Below are 22,336 nucleotides of genomic sequence, written 5' to 3'. Positions count from 1 at the left end.
ACCCCGTGAGAGCACGTCGTTCAGGCCGAACCTAAACCCAATACGCTAAAACCCCGAGACCCAAAGATCTGAGAGCATTAGAGCAACACCACCGGAATATGAGCTAAACGGCGATAAAGAGTTCATCGGCGTTCCGATAGTCTTTTAAGCAGAGCCACCGCTTCAAAGTCTTCATCCTCTCAATTCCGCAACTATATCATTGTATACGCAAGCATTTGACGCGAATGAGAAGGTTCACGTGGTTTATGCCGGTGAGTGGTGGAACGAAAATACTCGAAACCATTCAAAATCTTTGTTCCATTTTCTCAGTTATCGTTGTTCACACTATAGATTCTTCCAATGCAGTATCGGCGTCATTTGCTTTCGTCTGTGGCCTCAGAACCGCTCGTTGATAAAGGAGAATTTTTCAGCAAATTCTTGTCGTCTCGACATTCGTTGTTGCTCGCTCGAGGCACGTTGTGAATTTCTCGTTTCTGCATAATAACTAGCATTTTCATTTTTCTGATATATATTTTTCTTTTGGTGTTAAATTGGATGTTCTGTGTACCAGCTTTGGTCAGTTACAGTTTCGTCACGAAAACGGAGGACTCTATGATTCCGAGAATATCATTAAGATATCGTTATTTTCATTCCACAGGTTTTGTTGAGTTGAACCTGAATCGCCTTGTTTCTAGTTATTAGTGATGTTAAGATTTGTTAAGATTTCCACATGGTTTCCATTTTCTGCTTGTGTTGTTCCAGCATCTTCTTCTTCAGCCGATCGAGACTACTATCAAATTCTAGGTGTTCATGAAAAGGCCAGTCAGGACGAGATAAAGAAGGCATTTCACTCGGTTAGTGATTGTTAGGAATCTCGTTTCATATGGCGTACAGCGCAAGTATTGATTGATCAAAGCTATGCTTGTTAGAGTAGTGTAATGCTGAAGTCAATTGGAAAATTTCGATGTTTTGTTTGGGATATGGGGATGAATATGATCAGTTTTTCATCTTGAACGCTTTTAGTAGAAGAGATGAAGTTTCGTTCCAGTTTCTCGGTACTTGGTAGGAGTGACAGATGACAGATTATATGATCTATTCTTAGTCATGTTTGTGTCAGCAATTTAGTGTTACTAACCAAGTTTAACGAAAGGCTAAGGAAATCTTGTAGTTTTTTGTTTCAGTACGATATTTTTATGCTTGTTTTTACTTCATTTTCATCTCATTTACTAGTGGAAAACCTTTCTGTGAATGAAAAGTCAGATGGAAGCAATTCTCCTTTTCATTTATCATCTTTACTACTAAGAGCATATAATATTCTTACTTCTCCAGTTTGTGCCTTTACCAATCTAACCCTTGTTCTTGTTGATTTACATTTTTTTATGCATATTCTGCATTTATCTAGCTGATGGTCAATTAATTGATTATCACCCTGAATTTTGGAGTACAAATCCTCATGCATGCAGAGAGATACAACTAGGAATAGTTTTTAAATGGCACAGAGAGCAAGGAAAGTGAAGCAGAGATAGTTTCATCTAGATGATAGAATGAGATGTTGTCACATCTTATAGTTGTGAATTACTAAAATCTATCAAAGCTAATTTTAGGATAAGATTAAAAGTTTGGCTTCTATCCACCCGTAAATTATAAATTAGAGTCCTCATTCTCCAAGATGGGATAACCTGCATTTTTACTCTCCTTTTGATGTAGCCATTTGTCTTCCTCATTTTTTGACATGTATCTAGTGAGTTTGTATATGAAATTAAATCAATGTCATATCTTTTTAATTAGTTATATCAATGAATTATCTTTTTGGGTTTTTTTTAACTCTTTCCATCAATACTTAAAATTACTTCAATTAAGTATAATGTAATATCTATTAGTTATCATCTAAATAATGTTTTACTAATTAAACTATTGTTTGGAAATTTCAAAATAAGAAATTTTAAATGCCTTTATTTTTCTATTTTAATTTAATTCTTTAAACAGAAAATTATTTTTTCACATTCATTTATGTGTATTTCAAATACCCATTCAAATGTACGGAATGCTGGCTAGTTTGGTTTGAAGCATGGTCCTTTTGGTGTTTATCTAAAATGTGCTGATAAATTGGGCAGCTTTGTTCTATTAATGTCTTAATGTTACTTTTTTCCCCATCCCCACCCCGTTTTTTAATTTAAGTTTATATTATTGAGGAAGATCCCTTTTCCACTTAAGATAAAGTAATTATATTCTCTTCATCTTGATAAATTCTTCTTTTATCCAGAAAATAATTAGACAAAGTCACAAAATCTAAATTAAGGCTCAACAATTTCCTACAATATTGACAAGGAGGTAGAATTTCTAGAAATTTTTTGTTATGCATTTTAATCTAAGACAAGTGTTTTCAGTGAATAAAGTGTGCTTAAAATAGTTTGAGTGAGCACTTTGGTTTTCAATCTTGATATATTCCGTAATCATACTACTTTGACTGTTTGACAACAATATTCTAAAATCAAAGGTCTTCTTTGGGCTAATACTGCATTATGCCACACTTTTCTGTATTGTGCAGCTTGCTAAAAAGTACCATCCAGATGCAAATAAGAATAATCCATCTGCTAAGAGGAAATTTCAAGATATAAGAGAAGCTTATGAGGTCTTTATTATCATTTATGAAAATTTAATTTTTTAACCTTGCATTTTCAGACAAGTCTAGCCTTCCCTTCTTCTTGCTAGGTTAGTAATTTAACAGTGATATTTTCACTTGCCCTGTTGCTGTGTAATTTCAGACATTGAGAGACTCTAAAAAGAGAGCAGAGTATGACAAGGTAGTTTATTTTTGTCTTCCTATATGCTATTAAAATTTCAAATTTTGTATAGTAGTTAGTATATGTTAAAAGTTTCTGTAATTCATAGCCCTCACTCTTATGTAGGATGTTGAATTGACTAACATTTTTCCCTTATTGTACCCCTTTTTCAACTGAAGATACGTACTCATGGTTCAGAAGACATAGAATATGATCAAGATGATGCAGAAAGGTTTAGAAATGCTTATCGTTCTCACTTTTCTGATTCATTTCATAAAGTATTCTCTGAGGTATTTTTTACTTTCATGCAAACTCTTGTCTTTTATTAATTGATTAATTGAATATGTATATATATTTCTTGACCATACGACTATACATGAATGAGCAAAATTCTTTTTACTTGATGTAATTTTCACCATCCATGTAAGATTGAATCATCAAGATTTGCTCCTCTTACTTAATATGCTCTCTCTCCCTCTACACTCACACATGCACATATTCTATACTTTTTTGATACATTTCATATAAGTACTCAGAGGAAATCTCACGATTTTCTTGATCTAACAGATATTTGAAGAAGCAACAACTCAATTCTCATCAAATATAGAGGTTAGCTCAACCCTTGTTTCTTTGTTGTTTGAAATATGTTTCTCTTTTCCTAACTTAACCATTTGCTAATTGCTATGCTGATAGGCAGAGTTGTCTCTTACTTTCTCAGAAGCTGCGAGAGGATGCACTAAACACATGTCATTTGATGCTTTAGTTCCCTGTGATTATTGCAGTGAGTAAATTTAATATATTCTGGGAATTAGGAAATCCCTGGGGAGAAGTTTTTCTGTACTAGAATTGTATATTAGTTATTTCCATGTAATTATTGCTTTAGGAAATAGTAAAATATTGTCTTCGTATGAATAAATTTTGATTGCAAAGGAAGTTTAGTACAGAATCTTGTGCATGTTCTGTTGGAATAAGAATTTTATTTAGGTGAGAACCCCTCTCTTTTTCATTTGGTGGTGGCAGCATTTGTGATGGGTGGGTAGGGGGTTTGGGGTTGACTGAATCTATCTTTTATTGTATTGAAGTTTTACAGTTCCCCATCTGCATAGGAAAATAGCTAAAGGCAGGCTGATTAGGAAGCAACATTGAGGCAATCATGTCAGATAGGAATTATAGATGGAGAAATCTTATGATGAAACCTAATTTTTGATTGATAGAATCTAGGCCTATGCAGTCGCTGCATTATCTTTAGGTTAGCTTCTCTCCCCCTTTCCCTTTAGTGTATGATATAAAAATCATTACATATGAACAGAGTCCTTTTGGATAAGGTTTACTAATATTTATTGCTAGCAAATCTGCGGCTATAACAAGAGTTTTTATGAGCTGCAGAACTATTTTGAGGAAATAATCAGTAGTACATATTGAAGGATGTGTAAAACATCCCACATGACATTTGTTAGTGGCAAAGTGAGCCAATTTATTTGTTCATCCACTTAAAATAATGATAATCCCATTTGATGCCAATCGTTTTCCTTACATTAATCCAGATGGGCAGGGCCATCCACTTGATGCCATCCCAAAAGTTTGTCCAACATGCAGGGGCTCAGGTCGAGTAAGTGCCTTCAAAGATCAATTTCAATTATTGCTATGGCATAAATATTTTTTAGCAAGATTAAAGTCATCATGAATCAATTTCTTTTTGCTGTATTAGAGTTATCAGTCATTACTTATTAATATATTTTTATTTATTCTTGGTTATGATTTTTTTCTAGGTTACAATCCCTCCATTTACATCCACATGCATTACTTGTAAAGGATCAGGCCGCATCATTAAGGTGATTCATAAATTTCCCATCAAGTAATCATTTGAGGTTGGTTATCTATTTGGTGCCACAATATTTCATAAATTTGTACTTTTTATGTTGTGCAGGATTTTTGTAAATTGTGTGGAGGATCTGGGGTGGTTGAAGGGGTTAAAGAGGTTAAAGTTACGATACCAGCAGGTTGGTTTTTAATACTTCTGATGTGATGAAGTTACCTGAAGCTGTATGTTGGCTATAGCTTGTCAATGTACCTAAGCATATTGGAGCAAGGCTTGGTGGTTGTTATAGTAGCTTCTTATTCACACTGAAAATTCTTTATTGACAAATTATGATTTTGTCCAATGTTTAATCCTTTGTGCTCAAATTTAAGTTGATATGGGACAGCCTGGGTCTTTTTAAGGTGTTAATTGTTATATAGTGGAATATTTTATAAATGGAAAGTTTTATCCATGCTGCTGACCTACCCTGCTTATGTCTGGATTACCTCCTTCTGCCACTTTTTTATTCAAAGAAGAATTGCACCCCCCCTCCCCCAATTATTCTTATCATAATTTTTCATGAATTACTAGGTGTGGATTCGGGAGATACAATCCATGTGCCAGAAGCTGGGAATGCAGCTGGAAGTGGAGGTCGACCTGGAAGTTTATACATTAAAATAAAGGTGAACTTTTCCATTTTTTTATGTCTCAAATATTTAGTGTAGAGAGATCACATGCTAACACGTGCTACCAGCTGGCCTATGAATCTGCAATTTTACCCAAACTTGACATTATTAAAGGGTAATAGGCACATTAGATCCATACAATGGCAGAAGGCCATTTTGGCAAGCTAGTCAATCCCTTCTTAAATTCCCTGAAAAGTTGTTATAGAAAGGGTTTTGCTGACCAGTGTCCTAAGGGCATTGATTAAAGAATCAATAAATAAAATTTTTTTCTTAGAAATCACATTAGGATGTTTTGGAAATCATGTGGTGAATGTATTTTTACATTTTTTAATAAAAAATTATTACTTTTAATTCTTTAACCAGTATCTTGAGGTGGATTAGCCTTTTCCTTATAAAAAAAATCAATTTTAGAAAAAATTTCAGGCTAGCAAGTTCAAAATGGTTCTGCCCTGTGTCCTAATATTGTGCTCCACTGCCAGAAACATCATGTATTGTGCTATGGTGCCTGGATATCCAGAGCCTTAAAGCTACACTGTTTGTGCTATGGAACTTCGGTGGCTGCATTCCAATACGTGAATGACAGCAAACTGGTTCAATAATGAACTGCAAACTGATTTGTGTGTGTCAATTTGTGGTTTAAAGGGGGATAAAGTGAATTTGGTAACTTTGGGTCGTAAAATGTTAGAGGTTAATCGTAAGTTACCATTTGACTGAGTATAAATACATGATGCAAGTGATGAATTAATTAAAAGAATTAATTTGTAAAGTTTAGCCACCATAACAGTTATGCCGTCAATGGAAACTCTTGATGTAAATAATCTTAATTCTTGCTGAAGAGTATACCTTTCTTTTTCTTTGGCCTGCCCAAGAAAAAAAAAATGTCTACCTGGATCTAATTAATTTGCTAGTAGTCTAGTTATGGTCAGGTAAGTGCAACATCATAGAAGGGCTTCATTTTCCTTGATCATGCATATAGAGCTAATTTTTAACATAGCATATCTCAAAATATTTTTGTTCCAATCAAGGAAATTATATTTTTCTGTTTAAAATTTAAAACCAGTAATTAGCTTTCTGCTCTAGTAATATAATGTATTTGTTGGTTATGGCAAAATATGTTCTATACTTCTATTCTTTTTGGCACTCATTTTTTGCCCTGTGATGTAGGTCGCTGAGGATTCAGTCTTTATCAGAGATGGTGCAGATATCTATGTGGAATCTAATATTAGCTTTACTCAGGTGAGAGCTAAATGTGTTCTGTACTTCCATTACTTTTGGATGTTCTACCATCTGATTAAAAGAGGGGGAAAACCTGAACACCTTCAGCAATCTGCATGCAAAGGGGAAGCACACTTTTCTGCTGATAGGTCTGGTGGGCAATTCAGCTTCTAGGCTGTGAGACACAAATTCATATGAAAATGATTCATAAGCGCTACACTTTTTTCTTTAAAATCTTTTTATCAATCATAGCTTCATGTTTCTGTCTAGTTTAATTTGGCTCAAAACGAACGTGTTCCTTGCCTGTTACTTGAGAACAATAAGGCCACAGTAATCATTTTACCTGAAAGAAACTCAGATAATGGAGCTGTGCATTTAAGTGGATTACATGCAGAGATCAAATAATATGTTGAAATAAGTTTCCCCTCTCCTTTCCTTCAGTGGTTCAAGTGTTCAACATGAGGGAACAGATTTAAACGTATAACAAGGAAGGGATATAACTTTAATTCTTAGGTTAGATTCCCTCTTATAGATTTTGGATGAAATTGTGTGTGTTGGTCAGACTACGCAGCTGTTAATATACATTATGTACAGTATTGATTACAATACACAAATGGTACAAAATCTAATTTCTAATTACATGCAAATCAGTTATGCTAATTGGCCAAGCATTTGTAACAACTATTTCACATTTTACCTGTGCTTTATTCTCATGTGGCAGCTATGTCAGATTTTACATGTGGTTATGTCTAACACTTCTCTTATACCACTGCTTGTATTTTTTTAGAGAAGATTGCTTAAATGGGTCCCATTTTAAGACCACTTGCACATACCATATTTTGCACCTTAATTACTCAGTGACGGTGCAGCTAGGTTTGTATCAGTTTTATTAATAGAACAAGCTTTTAAAATTTTACAGGCTATTCTTGGTGGCCAAGTGGAGGTGCCTACTCTATCTGGGAATATGCAAATAAAAGTAAGTCAAGATTTACTTTTTGAGTGTAGTCCCCCCCCCCTTCTTTCCCCTTCCCCTTTTTCGGTAAAGAAAAGTTTACAGTAGAACTTGCCCCATTTCAATTGAGGCGATGTCATGAGTGTCAGTGAGAGCTCACAAGTAACAATGATACTTATTGATGCTATTTGAACTTGTCAATTGAGTGACTTGAGTCAACTTCATCAGTACTCCTTTTGTTACACTGAAATTGAAATGACATAGAAGATTAGCTTACCCATGAGTGTCAGTGAGAGCTCACAAGTAACAATGATACTTATTGATGCTATTTGAACTTGTCAATTGAGTGACTTGAGTCAACTTCATCAGTACTCCTTTTGTTACACTGAAATTGAAATGACATAGAAGATTAGCTTACCCATGAGTGTCAGTGAGAGCTCACAAGTAACAATGATACTTATTGATGCTATTTGAACTTGTCAATTGAGTGACTTGAGTCAACTTCATCAGTACTCCTTTTGTTACACTGAAATTGAAATGACATAGAAGATTAGCTTACCCTCGCAATCACCTGATTCACCCCCTTCATTCTGAAACAAAGGTTTCAAAATTGAAACCCTATTCAGAAACATCTATGTATGTTCTCCAGGCTCTGTTTTGTCATTTATGTTCTGTTCTGTTTCAGTGTTCTCTCTCTCAGACTGTTCTGCCTGCCTTTCATTTTGTTGTAGTACACATGATGTGTCCCTCAATGGCAAATTGGGAATAATTGGACCTTTAGTGTTTGGACCTTGGAGAAATTCAAAATTCTGGAAGAATTGGGGAAGAATTATTCACGGTAATTGAGTCTTCGATTGATTGGGATTAATTTGAAAAGAAAAAAAAAAATGCAAAATTGAGTTATCAAAAAGGAAAAATTTGAGTTTCCTTATTAGGGTGAACGAAAATGGAAAGAAAATGATGTGGTGATGATAATTAAGGAAATGAAATGCAGAATTTGTAAAAATTAGAAAGTTTAGGTTTCCTTTCTAGTTGAAATTCGAATTTGGGGAAATAGAAGTTTTAAGGTTCAATCACGTGGTAATTGGGGAAATTGGGAATGGAATGAAAAAATCACTCTTTCACCAGGTTAGGCATGCACACAAAGGGGGTGAATATCCTTTGATAAACTTAGGTTCTTGAATCACTCAAGAAATCTAGTGAATCACTCTCTAAGTTTGCAAAGGCTGAATTTTCATTCAAATTGATCATCCTTACAACCTTGTGCCAACTACTTTACTGGCTGAAATTATTACAGCAATAATGTTCATTCAAAGTCGTATTAAGCTCCACTCATCAAGCTTCACTTAATGACTATTTTGTAACTGAAATAGGCAACTAAAAACACCACACTCTTTCTCAATAATTCAGCCAATCAACAGATGGTCAACCTAGACATTATTCAAGTCACACTTAATTAAAATAATAACCCTCAATGGCTATTTTTGACACTCCTAGTTCAGCAACAAACTTAAAGGAATTGGACCACTTAACATATTAGCCCATTATTACAAAAAAAAACCAAGTTCCAAAACAAAAACATGTGTACGCCAAAAATAAGCATAAGGCCTTCCTTGCATACTTTAAGCCATCACTCTTCTAATTCTTGAATGCAATTCACCATCTTGGGCCTCTCTTGATTCACGCTGGGCTCCTCTCCAAATAATGTGATCATGGCTTGTTGAAGGGTCTTCTTAATCTTTTTGGTTATTGCTCTTGTTATTGGGCTCCAAGTCCTTGAAATGTATTTGGCTCACTGGGCTCCTTGTCCTTTGACTCTTGTTCATGATCTCTCAAGGCTTGGTCTCCATCAACACATTCTTTCACATATGGATCTTTCATGATTTTATCTTTGTTCTCTGTTTATAGCCAGCGTATGAATGTCTTCAATTTTGGGTATTTTTTTGAGCATTTATATATCTCTAGAGTAAATTTATAGAAGTGTCAGAAGTAAACCAATCAGCTCACTGTTATGATTCTTTTATAAGGAATTTGTAAAACTTGCAGAGTCTGATCATGTAAAGCAAGGTAGTCAAAATTGAGATCCTATTTAGTATCACGTAACTCATTGGATCGTAGATTGGATCATAAGATCCTACCTAATGTATAAAACTATATTTAAACATACAAATGCACACAAAAAAGAAGATAAATAAGGAACCAATAGTCTTAAATTCATAAAAGATAATCACAACTGGAACATTAATGAGAATAAATATATTCTCAAGTCAAATTACACATAAAACTCAATAGTACTAAAGTAAAAACAAACTAGTCAAAGTGTCCAAGATTGATATTTTTTACTCTAACAAATCATTCAAGTTTTGATCATAATAATCATCTTCTATTTGGTCTTCATTTTCTTCATCTCCAACTCCATCAAGGTCATCATCAAAAGGAGGAATCTCTAAATCATCTAAATTTATAAGATCATCATCAACATCATTGGAATCATTTCTAACTTGACCCAAGTGTTCATTTGGATTCAAATCCAAGTCCAATAAGTCATAAACTTCTAAATCATCACCATTGGATGAACTTTCATTGGCCATAATTCATTCATCATTAGATGAAAGATTATCAAGATTAAACTCCATAGCTTTTTTGGATGTCTTTTTCTTGGCCAATTTTGAGTTAGCCATCACATAAACAACATCATTCATAGTTTGTTGTTTCAAATGATTTTGTCTCTTTGTGTGGATCTAAAAAATATATAAATGCAATTGATTATTTGCTAGTTCTTAATAGGTAAAGAAAAAGAATGTAATTTATCATAGTTTTAAAATCTTACCATCTCAAAAGCACTCCAATTACACTCACATCTAGAGGAGCTACATGTCAAGCTCAATATACGAATAGCAAATCTTTGAAGCTCTGGATGTCCATATCCATAAGATTCCCACCATTGTGCTGGAGTTTTGATATTAGTTTTAAGTGCATTTAGGGCTGCCTTGCCACCAAAAAATTTCTTTTTTGCCTTGAAATCTTCAAGTTGAGCATCAATTTTAGTCATTTCTTCATCATTTTCTAGCATCCTTTCTATACAATCATATAATCCACGTTTAACTTCAAAATCCGCTTTAAAACCAGGACTGTAGTATACAAAAGGGTTGAGGTAATAAGTTGTAACATGCAATGGCCTATGGAGTTGATTGTTCCATCTTTCATCAATGACATTTCATAGAGGGAGATAACTAATATATGAAAAAAAATAAATTAATTTTCAAACAAAAATAACTAAAATTTTAATTAAATTTAATAATTTATTTACCTTCTTTTACTCTCATTGAAGGCCTTTGCTATTTTCTCTTTAGCTCGGTCCATTTTCTCGTAAAGGAATCCCATAGTTGGAATCTCATCCGAATCAATGAAACGAAGAACTTTGATTATAGGATATGCACCTCTTGAGCAAACAACACTTTTCCAAAAAGTTTTATCCATAATCACATCTTCAACAAATTTTCCATCTGTTGATTTAGCAAACCGGCTAGTCTTTCATTGATCAGATATGAACATTCTAACCAATGCTCCTTTATACTCTTGAAGACATTCCAAAGTAAGATAAGACGTAGCAAAGCGAGTCATGGTTGGTCTCACCAAATCCCTTCCCTTTGTGAAGAATTGCAATAAAGAAATTAGGAAAGTCCTTGAATAAATATAAGTAGTAATTTTTTTTCCTTTGGGATTGTCTCTTGATGAATGGGTAACTTCTTCTCCAAATCCTCCAATATCAAATCTATGCAGTGAGCAGCACATGGTGTCCAATACAGTTTCTTCCTTTTCTCCATCAACAATTCACTTGCAGCCTTATAATTTGCTGCATTGTCAGTTACAATTTGAACCACGTTTTCTTCACCAACCTCCTCTACAATGTCATCCATTATTTTAAACAATTTGTCAGCTGTTTTAGATATATGAGATGCATCAATTGAAGTAAAAAAAACTGTACCCATAGGGCTGTTAACTAAAAAATTCAATATAGTTCTCCTTTTCTTGTCAGTCCAGCCATCCGTCATTATTGTGCATCCTGTTTTTTTCCATTCTTCTCTATGTGCTTCAATAGCTTGCGTGGTCAAATTCACATGATGTTTCAAATACTTAACTCTGATTTCATGATAGGAAGGTGGCTTGAATCTAAGCCCATATTTTGTCACCGATTCCAACATATTATGAAATTTTTCACTCCTTGCCACATTGAATGGTATGACATTGTTGTAAAAAAAAGAAGCAATATCTTGACACACTTCCTCTCTCAAATTCTTTTTGAATATGTTATTGAGAGTAACTTGATTACTTACTCCTCTCTTCTTGAAAATGTTCTCACTGCCTTCAACTTCACCCCCTTTTCTTTTTTCACCAGAATCACTCCCACCATCACCTTCTACAAGAAGTTCGTTGAGTTTGCTATTTGATTTCTTCATTAATTTCTCTTGTAAGGAGGACACAACTTGCCACATTTCTTTCCTCACTTCATCACTAACCGAAGAGTAAGCACCCACATCTTTTTGTGTTCCGGCTAAATGATGTTTTAATCCGTAAACTCCACAAGTTATTAATATTCGACAATAGTTACACCGAATTTTTCGTGCATCTCCATCCACAGATAATCCATGTTGCCATGCCACATCACTCCTGTTTCCAGGAGCATTTTTTCGCAAAGAACCAGTTACAACTGCACCAACAGAGCAGCTCACTGAGCCAGTAGAAGTGTGACCAATGGTAGGACTTGCAACCACTCTCCTACTTTCTGGTTGCCCTCTCTGGATTGCAGGTGTACTTTTCCCACGTGCAGACATCTTCAAACATGACAGAGAATGGGGAAAATAGATTCGCTGTGCTGGAGAAAAAGAGAAATATACGTCGTATGTCTGAGGAAGAAGGGAAGTGTGGATCGCAGTGCTGAGGAGGAAGAGAGTGTGGGTCGGGTGCTGAGGAAAAAACACTTTGCTGAGGAAGAAGAGAGTGTGGGTTGGGAACTGAGGAAGAAGACTTTGGGTCGCTGTCGACGGTGCTGAGGAACTTTGGGGTCGCAGTTGGCGGTGTTGAGGAAGAAAACTTTGGGTCGCCGTCGCCTGTGTTGAGGAAGAAAACACTGTGTCGTGGAGAAAGGGGCAAGCGAGAAGGGAAGAATGAAAAAAAAAAACCCTAACATCTAAGATTAAATAAGTCGGGTAAAAAATACAGGCCGGGTCAAATCGGGTAATCGGGTTTTTTTAAAGAATATGGGGCTCCATCAAACTCGTCCAGGATCGCACGCTTCCACGATTTCACGAGGAAGATCGTGCGATCCCAACTATCGCAGAAAATCGCGTCCAGGGCACGAACAGGATCGAAGGCATTGCAAAAGCTCGTGGAATCATCCGATATACGAGTAAGAAAGCGATTTTGACTACGCTGCTAAAAAGACAATATGGTCAAGATATTTTAGGGTCATTATTTTCAGATTCCTTAATTAATATCTGCTGAGAGAAACAAAAAAGATAAAAAAAATTGGTTTGGTAATATTTTTGGACAACATGATGACTTTTCTGCAAACTATTGAAATTCCTTGTCCTGTGTTGTGTTCCAAATTTCTGTTTCAAATCATTGTGCTTAATGCCTTAATGGATATCTTGTGGTGGGGGAAAAGAAGCCTGGCTTGCTCTAGTCACATCGTTCCCCTCATCAAATTGTTACATTCAACTTGCTATAGAATTATCAAATAACTGTTTGTTTTGATCATGTTTTATCTAATATTGTGTGATTATGTTCCCTCAGATACCCAAGGGTGTTCAACATGGACAGCTTCTGGTATTAAGAGGCAAAGGTTAAATGAAACGTTCACTCTTTCATGGACAGTTTTGAACAACTTCATTGTCCTTTTTTGTCCTTGTACTGGAAGAGTATATTTAATTTACTATGTTGTTGGTGCAGGCCTACCAAAGCATGGTTATCTTGTACATCATGGGGATCAGTATGTACGATTCCGTGTTAACTTTCCCACGTAGGTTCTTGTGTTTAAATCTTGTTATAACTTCATACACTCAGGTCTTTGAAAAATGTGTTATTATGTAAAGAATCAATAAAATGCTTTTCCTTATAATGTTGCTTTGATCTGAATTCCTTATGGATGCTTGCTGATTATGTTATAATGGAAAGTGGATTACTTAATTGTCAGCTCTCCCTTTTACTTTAGTTATCTGCTTCTGACACTGGCCAGAAGTAAGAAGGGAAAAAAGAAACCATGCAATTGATCAAGGAGCATGATATTAGTGCCATAGTAATTCATAGCACGTGGTAGTGACGTAGCAGAGTGGCCCTAGGCCACTACATGTTTTGCATCACCAAATGTGGCCGTTGTGCTGATATAGTGGTGTGACTGTGTCTGAGTGTCAGAAACCCATTTTCACTCCCTGAAACAGCATTGTTTGCATCTTTTTGAGGGACAAAGAGATTTCTGCCCCCTTTTCGGAACTTAAGGGAAAAATTCCTTAGTTTCCCACCCTTCTCTTATGTGACACTCCCATGCTATGCGACATCCACCTAGTTAAATACAAGCCTCTCTGTTTTGTGCGATACAATCCCAACCTCCTCTGGCAGTGTTTTTTATCACACTTACCCACCCTATGCAACACCTCTCCACCCTTCTTTCTTTTCTGAACTCTGAAGCAGTCTCTATGACATTCCGAAGTAACCAGCTCTGGCATCATCTCAAGGACCAATTCAAAAGAGTGCTGCTTCCTCAGCCTTCTTAGTGAACTGGCGACTACTTAATATCACATATCTTTAATTTTGGGTATTTTTAAATTTTTGAGTATTTTTATATCTAAAATAATTTTTTATGCTCATACCCATAATTTTGCTATAGCGGCCATCCTGCAATATGTTATCCAACTATATCATTTTTGAGGCTGGTTGTTATGCATTGCTATCTGAAATTGTTCACTTTGAGCTCTTCTTCTTCCTTTTAATGCTACTTCACAACTTTTGGGTTGCTATTTATGGTTGTTTAGTCAATGCTTGTTACTTTAGGTGTAAAAATTGCAGCATACATTTTAAAGATACATTCTTATCAAATTTGTTTTCAACTGTGGCTTTTTATGCCTTAATAAAATAGTATTCATATTAAGTGGTTTCCTTTTGTCCATTTGGTTATCTTTACTGATAAGTACTAGTCTGCTAACTGCTAAGTTACATCAATTCACTTCTGGTCCTCTCATCCTTGTAGTGCAATCAATGAACGACAACGTGCTATACTTGAAGAACTTGCAAAGGAGGAAATAAAGGAGGGAACTGGCTCTTCATTTGAAGGAAATTGGTATGCATCTTGTCTTAGTTCCTGGTATATTATGATAGTTTTAGATGGTTGAATTCCTAGTGAGGTTGGATGGTTGTGATTTTTGGATGGGGCAAGTCGTCATTACTGACATACTATTGTAGAATTAGTAAGACAAAATGCTTTGAAATCAAAGTAACTTGTAAAAAAATAGGTGTGCTTTGCCTAAACCCATGGTTATTTGGTTCTAAAAGGATTTTGAGAACAAGGGTTAAAATTTTCATTACGTACAAGTATTCCAGTAACTGCTTACAAATACATATATTTGGGCATGAATTGCATGATCACAGATGCCAGTTTCTGCATATGGAGAACTCACCCTTTAATGGATTTAGTTGATATCTTCATTAGCATGCATGCTTGACTTGTTTAGTTTTGTATAATTTGTCTCTGTTCTTGAATGACATCTGATTGTAATGGAGATCCAAAATGGATAACAGGCTTTACCAGCAGCTATCTACTGGTTGAACTTACAGGTGGCAGCAAATTCTTGAACACATGACGGGTCCAAAGTATATGCTGGAACTATCTATGCTGATATTATTCCTTGTCTTCATTAACAAAGTGTTGAGCTGATAGCTTGCTCATAGTTCAAACACAATTGCAGTGGACTTGACAAAGACAAATCCATGTAATTGCCATATTCTTCATCCTTACGGATCATGTAAAGTATAAGGTATGCCAATGAATTAATCTCTCATTCACTAAACCTATCTGGTATTTTCTAGATATTCTTTTCTCTTGCTTCTTTGGTGCATGCATATGCCGAAGTAGAGCAGAAACAGTTATTCTAGATGTTCCTAGGGTAATTATCCCTGGGCAGCTCCATGAAGGGTATGTCAACTGATGCTCATGACTATGCCCCGAATCTCTCAAGGTTGCATGCATGCACATCAGCACATTTTGTATTAATTGCTTTTTGTACAACTTTTCTTTTATTTTCCTTTTTTATTTGTTACAAATCATCCATTGATATTGAGGTTCAGAAAAGTCAATAAGTTTGCTAGGAAATGTAAATTACTTTATATTCATTCAATTACTCCTGTCTTCTGTAGTTAGCAGGATTGAATCTTCATATTGGGTCCATTAACAGATGGATGTAGAGGCTTGTTACCTTACAATTTGGGGCGATAGATATATCTTTGCTCATTACTCACTTTGTCCAATTGTGGCAGTTATAGGCACCTGACATCTATGGAAGTGGTGAATCTACGGAAATCAAGGCTATCGCTGAAATGATGCTATTTCTCAGTGCCAAATCCTTTTCCATTTTATCAAATTTTCAATGGATAAGTTGCCAGTGAAACGATGCTGAAAAATTATTTCATGAGAATTCTTCAACAAGTTTTGCTGATTTATGCGAAGGTCGCCGTGGAATACAAATAAAAGGTGGAAACTTCCGATGTATATTTTTTCCCCGTAATTGTTTAAATATATTTTACTGTGCATTTGATGTTGTAATTTCCCCTGCTCCGGGGGATGTGGGGTTTGGTTTCTTCAATGTATTCTTTTAGGCTTTAAACCGTATACCACAAATTACTTTCTGGAATTCAACGAATAATGATTGTTAGCTGCTAAGCAGAGCAATTTTTTATTAATTATAAAGTGACAATTTTGTCAGATTTTTCCGAAAAAAAGTTATAATAGTACTCAAACTACTATAATGTAAATAAGAATAACACCTAAAAATATGCGGACGTAAGTTAGCAAAATATTGCTCGAGTTGCTTGATTTGCAGTTGCACCATGTTTTCAACTCACGAAATAAGCTCAGTGGATGAAAGAATTTTATACTATAATAATACGGAGTTTGCAGGTCGTGAACGTTAATTTAAAAAAAAAACGCCCTTTGTCTCTTTCGTATCCATCTAAAAGCTTGATCGAAGCAAGCTAAAAATGGCTAGAAAAAGCCTATGACACAAGTGTATAAACTAATCTTAACATTTGCTATTGGAATGATTTTTTTAATATTTTTATACTTCATTATATAAAATTAAGAATTATCATTCTTTTCTCTATATGGGTGAAGTTGATAATTCAGTTTTGTTAACATGTTTGTTAGGGGTACCCGATAAGATCTTACATATAATAAGCTTTTGTTGAAAATCACAAAATGTTACAGGGTTTAATGTATTAATAATATTAAATATTATAATTTTTAATAAAAAATTACTATTTTTTAATTTTTTTAACATATGTTCTTAAGCAAAACTGTAGATAATTTTATGTTGTATGAAGTTAGATTTCTTTTTTTTATAAATATGTTGTCATTTAATTTATAAAATTACAACTACTATCTTGTGCAAATATAATGTAGCCCCAGTTTCAATAGTTTTCGACAAGTCTAAACATATCATTGTTTTCTAATTAATTTTAGAATGAATAAAAGAAACGTATAGTGATAAAGGGGAACACAGTTGTCTAAAATATCTCAGAATATTAAAAAAGATGCATCTTATCTTATCTAAAAATTTGAACTCATTACAGTATAAATTAATGCAAACATCTCTCTCTCACACAATAATGATTAGAAATAATAATTCTATTTTTATTTTGTTAAAAAGAATGATAATTTTGAGTATCAAATTCTAAAGATATCAATATATATTTTAACATTATCATTCAATCCTGCAGTGTAATATAAAAAGTTTGACATGATTATTATCTAGGAAGATCATATTTTAGCGATGGGTTAAAACATCATTCCATGCTGGATAAATGTAAATAATTTTACTTTAGTAGTACATCAAATTCGAAAACAGTATTTTTATTAATTGGAAACACCAAGGACTTTGTTTGATATTTATCAATACAAATTACAATTGATAGAACCGGTATTTCCAAGCACAAATTGACCAGGGGAATGCTATCATCAATCAAGACATGGACAGATGTATCCATATCTCAAAAGGGTGAGAAATGGCTTTGTCATTTTGTGGTTTTTCTCTAGCTGGGGCCAAAGCTAGCCTTCAATATTGACAATTCAACTCAAAAGAAGATAGTGAAATCCATTAACGACAACTTTACTTGCAATCATGTATTTGGAGGAAGACTAAGAGGCAACTCTCTTTCTGGGCAACGATTCTTTTTCTTTTTCCTGTCTTGTTTAAACTCACCATAGAAGTAGGACACAAACCCCCAAAGAGAGAGCACCAAAGCAACCCCTTTCTCCGCTTGAAAATTCTCTTTGTATACAATAACAGCCAAGACTTCCGTCACAGGTAGAAAAGCAGCAATTATAATACCAGAAAACAAAGACGAGGCACAAAATATAACCCCTATTGCTCCCAAGAAAAAAAACTGCCACATTATAGCACTCCCCACTAGCACAACATAGTACTTGGTTTCCCCAAGCTTATAGTCTCTCGCTTCTCGCGGAATCACCTGCAAAATTTATCACACACCCAAAATCGCAACACTCTCAATTACACATTGTAATTTGTAATAATAATATTAGTCAGAACAGAAACACTAACAAAACACCCTCAAATTGACTGTATCTAGTACACTGTCATACAAACTGAAGTTATTAATATCCGCCAAATCAGATAGGACTATTTACGTCGTTTTTTGAATCTCAATAAATTTTGACAAGGATAAAAATGTGTTAACAAAACACGTTATTAATACGAGTCCCAATAATTAATGTTTCTAGAAATTAGTATTAGCATTCAAGAATATTTATTATTGTGGATTATAAGAAGATAATAAATATTTTCTTAATAAAATTTTATTATTATTAATTACTTAAACTCAGTGCAAATTAACATTTTAAAAATTATATTAAAGCTGTATTAAAAAGTACAATTAGAGTATATTCCTAAGCTTTTAAACAAAAAGAAAAAGTAAATTTTAACCAATCATTAACGTAATAATTAGCTATTTTCTTAATGAAAAACAACAGAGAGAAAGAAGTAGAGAAATCTTATCAAAACCTGAAAGTCATTGTTTATGATCATCCCAACAGTGCAGAACAAAGTAGCAAAGAAGCACATAACAAGCTGAATCTCCATGACAAGAGTATAGGTAACATCTTGCTTGCTCTTCTTATACACCAACTCCATCAACGGCAAAACCAACCCATACAAAGCCGCAGCAGCAACTATCATTACAAAACCTATCACATACTCCCGAGTCGACTCACCACTCGGACGGTCCCCACTGGAACGCAACGCCAAAACCACCGCTCCAAGGCTCAACAACAGGATCGAGTTCACCGAATAGGCACTGAACTTTTGCCTCACCAAAAGGAACGCAAAGACTGCAGTGAAAGCAAGATGCGAAGCTTGAATTAACGATGAAGTGGACACGGGAAGACGCGCTATGCCACATGCGTAGAGGTAGTCGTCGAGGCCGGTGAGGATTCCGATGACGGCGGAGAAAAAGAATAAAGAGATTTTTATAGAAATAAGGTTAGGTTTGGTGACGTGACGATGATAATGATAGATGTGAGATATGGTTAAGGGAATGAGAATGATAGGGAAGGCAGCGGTTTCGAGAAAGGAAGAGAGCCAGATTCTGTTGCCACCATTGATGAAGTAGAGACGCATTACTAATGGGCCACCCGAAGTGCCTATTGCTAGGAGGATGGAGTTTACCACTAGAACGATTCTCTTCATCTTTCTTTTCTTTTCCTTTTCTTCTTCTTTTCTCTGTGCTTCTGTCATGGTGACTTAGATGCTAGATCGATGCTTTTCCCCTTCTCTACGAGCAATATTTCTAACAAGGAAAATGTTTTAATTGACTAGGGACGAGAAATGCTGGTTACATGTTATTTGAGCTATTATTTTTGTTAACAATAATGCTATTCAAATATACACAATACGTATACTAATACCCAATTACAAGTTGCATATTTGTTATTCTACACACCTGAACATAAAATGTCCTATAACTCTCTTGTTTATTGGCATCTGGTTCCTCCTCTCTTCTTCTTCTTCTCCTGGAACAAATAAAAAAAAAAATGTTTGAATCACGAAACTATGTTGTTGTTGTCATTCTTCAACAAAAAAAATTCCTTTCTCACTCTCGAGGACTTTTTATTATTGCGTGACTCTCTCTCACTTGTTCTCTATAACTCACTGTTCGGTATTTGCGTATTGGCCCTCATTCAAGCCTTTGAGTTGAATATAGGTTGAAATACTGGTTGGGCATCGGTTGTCACAACATCACATGTACTTTTAGTGTCCTTTTCTTTGAGTTTTTCACAATGTTGATGAGTACTCTAAAATCATTTTAGATTCCTCTGTGGTAGCCTTGATGAAGAAAGTGGGTGTTGGATATCAAAAATGAATAAAGAGAAGCTTAGTGACATGTTATTAACTCCTCCATGTGTTCTTACCCGTCAAGGTCTAAAAGGTTATCTTCTGCTGGACTTGAAGTCCAAAACATAGGTATGTATATATGTACACTATTGCATTGTGTTGATAAGGCTAAATTGATGAATGTTATGATTACCACATAGCCTTGATGGTTGATGCTAACAGGTATTGAAGAAAAAGTACATAGAAGTTAATGTCAATCAACTGAAGAGAAGATCAACCCTAAGTCAAACATTGGAACAAGGGTTAAGTTGAACACATATTAAAGGAAAAGAAGATTGGGGCCCTATCGATGAACTCTTTACACTATTAGGCATTTGAGGCCAAGGAAAATTACATAGATTTCATGTTAGACATTGTGAGACAAAATTTGAAAAAAATGTTAGATACAATTAATGACCTTAAGCCTATGTCATATCGTAAATCTCTGATGTTTAATAAACATCATCTTTATTGCTTGGACTAGCATTGGATTCCTTTGAGTAATTTGTGTCTTTCTCCACACCTTTACTTGTGCAAGGAGCAACCTATAAATAAAAAATATGTATTGAATTTACATAAATACCTTAGTCACATATTATCATAAGTACTAACCATTATAAACCTAATTTAATGAAATGTTGTATCGAAAGTACCTCTGAAATATCAATAGTTGTTAGGGGAATCTCCTTCCATGTTATGTCTACAAGTCCTCTCTACAACAGACAATATTATTAATGTTTAATAAAGCTGTGTACACCTGTATCATTACCAGTATATAAAATCTATTACCATCACATACAACTTATATGTACTAGCTATTGATGGTGAATTACCATCATTATACAGCTGTAATAATATTTATGTTATTATCATATTAGTAGTACTATCATTCTTATGGCCTAACATTGGTCACAACAAAAGAAAAGAACCTTATCGATCCTAATAATTAGGTCAGTAAGACATAAATCACAATTGTGTATACTCTGCAACATTACCGACATCTAAAATAAATTACCATCACATTAAAGTATCAAGTATTAGCATTTTAAATGTATTATTAGACCCTGGATTACACTATCTAACCTTAGATTAACAGAGCGACTCATGTCTAACCGCTATTATAAATTCATATAAGAGAGCAGCTCATGTGTAACCGTCTTATATTTGTATTAACAGAGCGGTTTCTGTGAACTGCTCTCTCTTTTAATTATTAAAATGTGACCATATGCAATATTACTAGTATCTAGAGTCAATTACCATCATATTGAAAATATAATTACTAGGTCTTTTTGTTCCCTTATCATCTTTATACAGTTCAATTAAGGCTAATTTGTTATCATTGCATGTTGAAGTATCATAGTTATAAGGAAATATTTGGTTACAAAAAATTAAATAAACTTATCTTCCAATTAATTAAGATTATGTATCATATTACAAAACCGAAAAATAAATCAGTAATAACTGCAACATTACCAGTATCTGGAATCAATTACCATCCTATTTAAAATTTAATTACCATCTTTATACAGTTTAGATAAAACAAAATTTTTACTATTTTAGATTTATTATAAAGCTCAGGTAACACAATTCAAGTATGTAAATCTTGTATTGATCAATAAACCATACATTATATTTATAAACAAAAATCACAAGGGTTACATTGCACAATTTATAACTTTACAAGAGATAATGTGAATACTTTGTTCTTGTATAATTCACTGTGTTCTATCTTACAAATAACAACAAACAGAAAATATTGTATTGTCCAAAAGATTCATATGCAGCTCGACTTCTAGCATCTGCCCAAAATATATTTCTTATGCAAAAGTCTTCATCAACATCAATATCATAACAAAACTGACTATTTTCTTCCTTCATCTTACAAAAATAATCCACCAATGCTTTTGAATCTCCTTCCTTGGCAATCAAACGTCTTTCCTTGTTAATGTAGTTTCTCACATCCTTTTCTACAAATCTCAAATTATCATGTCCACTAACATCATAAACAAGGGTTTGAAAAGTCTTGCTTATCCTCACCCTTACCTCATTGTGTAAATCAAGAGTTCTTCTTACATGCATGCTAATATTCTTATTTTTTTTTTGAAACATTCTAGCCTTCAAAGGACTCAATCTATGATAATATTGTAAAACAACTGTTTTTATAGACCATTTTCCAGATCTCCCTTTCTTTGCTACGATCTTTGCTCCACATTTGGCATCTATCTTGGGAAGTGTCTTCAAAGTTGTTGATACCTTTGAAGAACTCT

At 34.4% G+C, this 22,336-nt stretch overlaps 2 protein-coding genes across 5 annotated transcripts; one reads left to right on the top strand and one right to left on the bottom strand.

The window, feature by feature from the left end:
- LOC113846420 (chaperone protein dnaJ 1, mitochondrial) lies at positions 1-16,386 on the top strand. 4 transcript variants are annotated; one of them, XR_003501680.1, is made up of 20 exons: positions 1-251; positions 346-451; positions 551-637; positions 742-833; positions 2,528-2,611; positions 2,745-2,783; positions 2,942-3,052; positions 3,330-3,371; positions 3,456-3,543; positions 4,307-4,371; positions 4,532-4,594; positions 4,690-4,762; positions 5,152-5,243; positions 6,411-6,482; positions 7,381-7,437; positions 13,210-13,258; positions 13,366-13,435; positions 14,660-14,749; positions 15,244-15,443; positions 15,943-16,386. XR_003501680.1 is itself a non-coding variant. In XM_027474666.1 (19 exons), exons 1-19 carry the CDS (start codon positions 225-227, stop codon positions 15,341-15,343), a joined length of 1,407 nt encoding a protein of 468 aa, XP_027330467.1. In that variant the 5' UTR covers positions 21-224; the 3' UTR covers positions 15,344-15,502. The 4 variants fall into 4 exon arrangements, 2 of the variants coding, with proteins under 2 accessions (XP_027330467.1, XP_027330468.1); XR_003501681.1 differs by having other exon boundaries at positions 21-251; positions 551-833; positions 15,208-15,443; positions 15,943-16,367; XM_027474666.1 differs by lacking the exon at positions 15,943-16,386 and having other exon boundaries at positions 21-251; positions 15,244-15,502.
- Positions 16,387-17,451: 1,065 nt separating this feature from the next.
- On the bottom strand, positions 17,452-19,548 carry LOC113848156 (purine permease 1-like). The gene is made up of 2 exons (XM_027477551.1): positions 18,702-19,548; positions 17,452-18,150 (listed from the first exon to the last, which is right to left on the bottom strand). The coding sequence occupies exons 1-2, from the start codon at positions 19,431-19,433 to the stop codon at positions 17,800-17,802; spliced, it is 1,083 nt and encodes a 360-aa protein (XP_027333352.1). The 5' UTR covers positions 19,434-19,548; the 3' UTR covers positions 17,452-17,799.
- Positions 19,549-22,336: the final 2,788 nt, after the last annotated feature.

The sequence above is a fragment of the Abrus precatorius genome, unplaced genomic scaffold, assembly GCF_003935025.1.
Source record: "Abrus precatorius isolate BTA unplaced genomic scaffold, Abrus_2018 Scaffold8, whole genome shotgun sequence".
Classification (NCBI taxonomy): Eukaryota; Viridiplantae; Streptophyta; class Magnoliopsida; order Fabales; family Fabaceae; genus Abrus; species Abrus precatorius.
The sequence above is the reverse complement of the archived record's forward strand: the minus strand, read 5'-3'. Positions and strand labels throughout refer to the sequence as shown.

Coding starts and splice junctions, on each gene's coding strand:
- LOC113846420 (XM_027474666.1), top strand. CDS start 225: ATGAGAAGGTTCACGTGGTTTATGCCG. Junction 2,612..2,744: donor ATATAAGAGAAGCTTATGAG/GTCTTTATTATC, acceptor GTGTAATTTCAG/ACATTGAGAGACTCTAAAAA. Junction 6,483..7,380: donor CTAATATTAGCTTTACTCAG/GTGAGAGCTAAA, acceptor AAAATTTTACAG/GCTATTCTTGGTGGCCAAGT.
- LOC113848156 (XM_027477551.1), bottom strand. CDS start 19,433: ATGACAGAAGCACAGAGAAAAGAAGAAGAAAAGGAAAAGAAAAGAAAG. Junction 18,151..18,701: donor TCATAAACAATGACTTTCAG/GTTTTGATAAGA, acceptor TAAATTTTGCAG/GTGATTCCGCGAGAAGCGAG.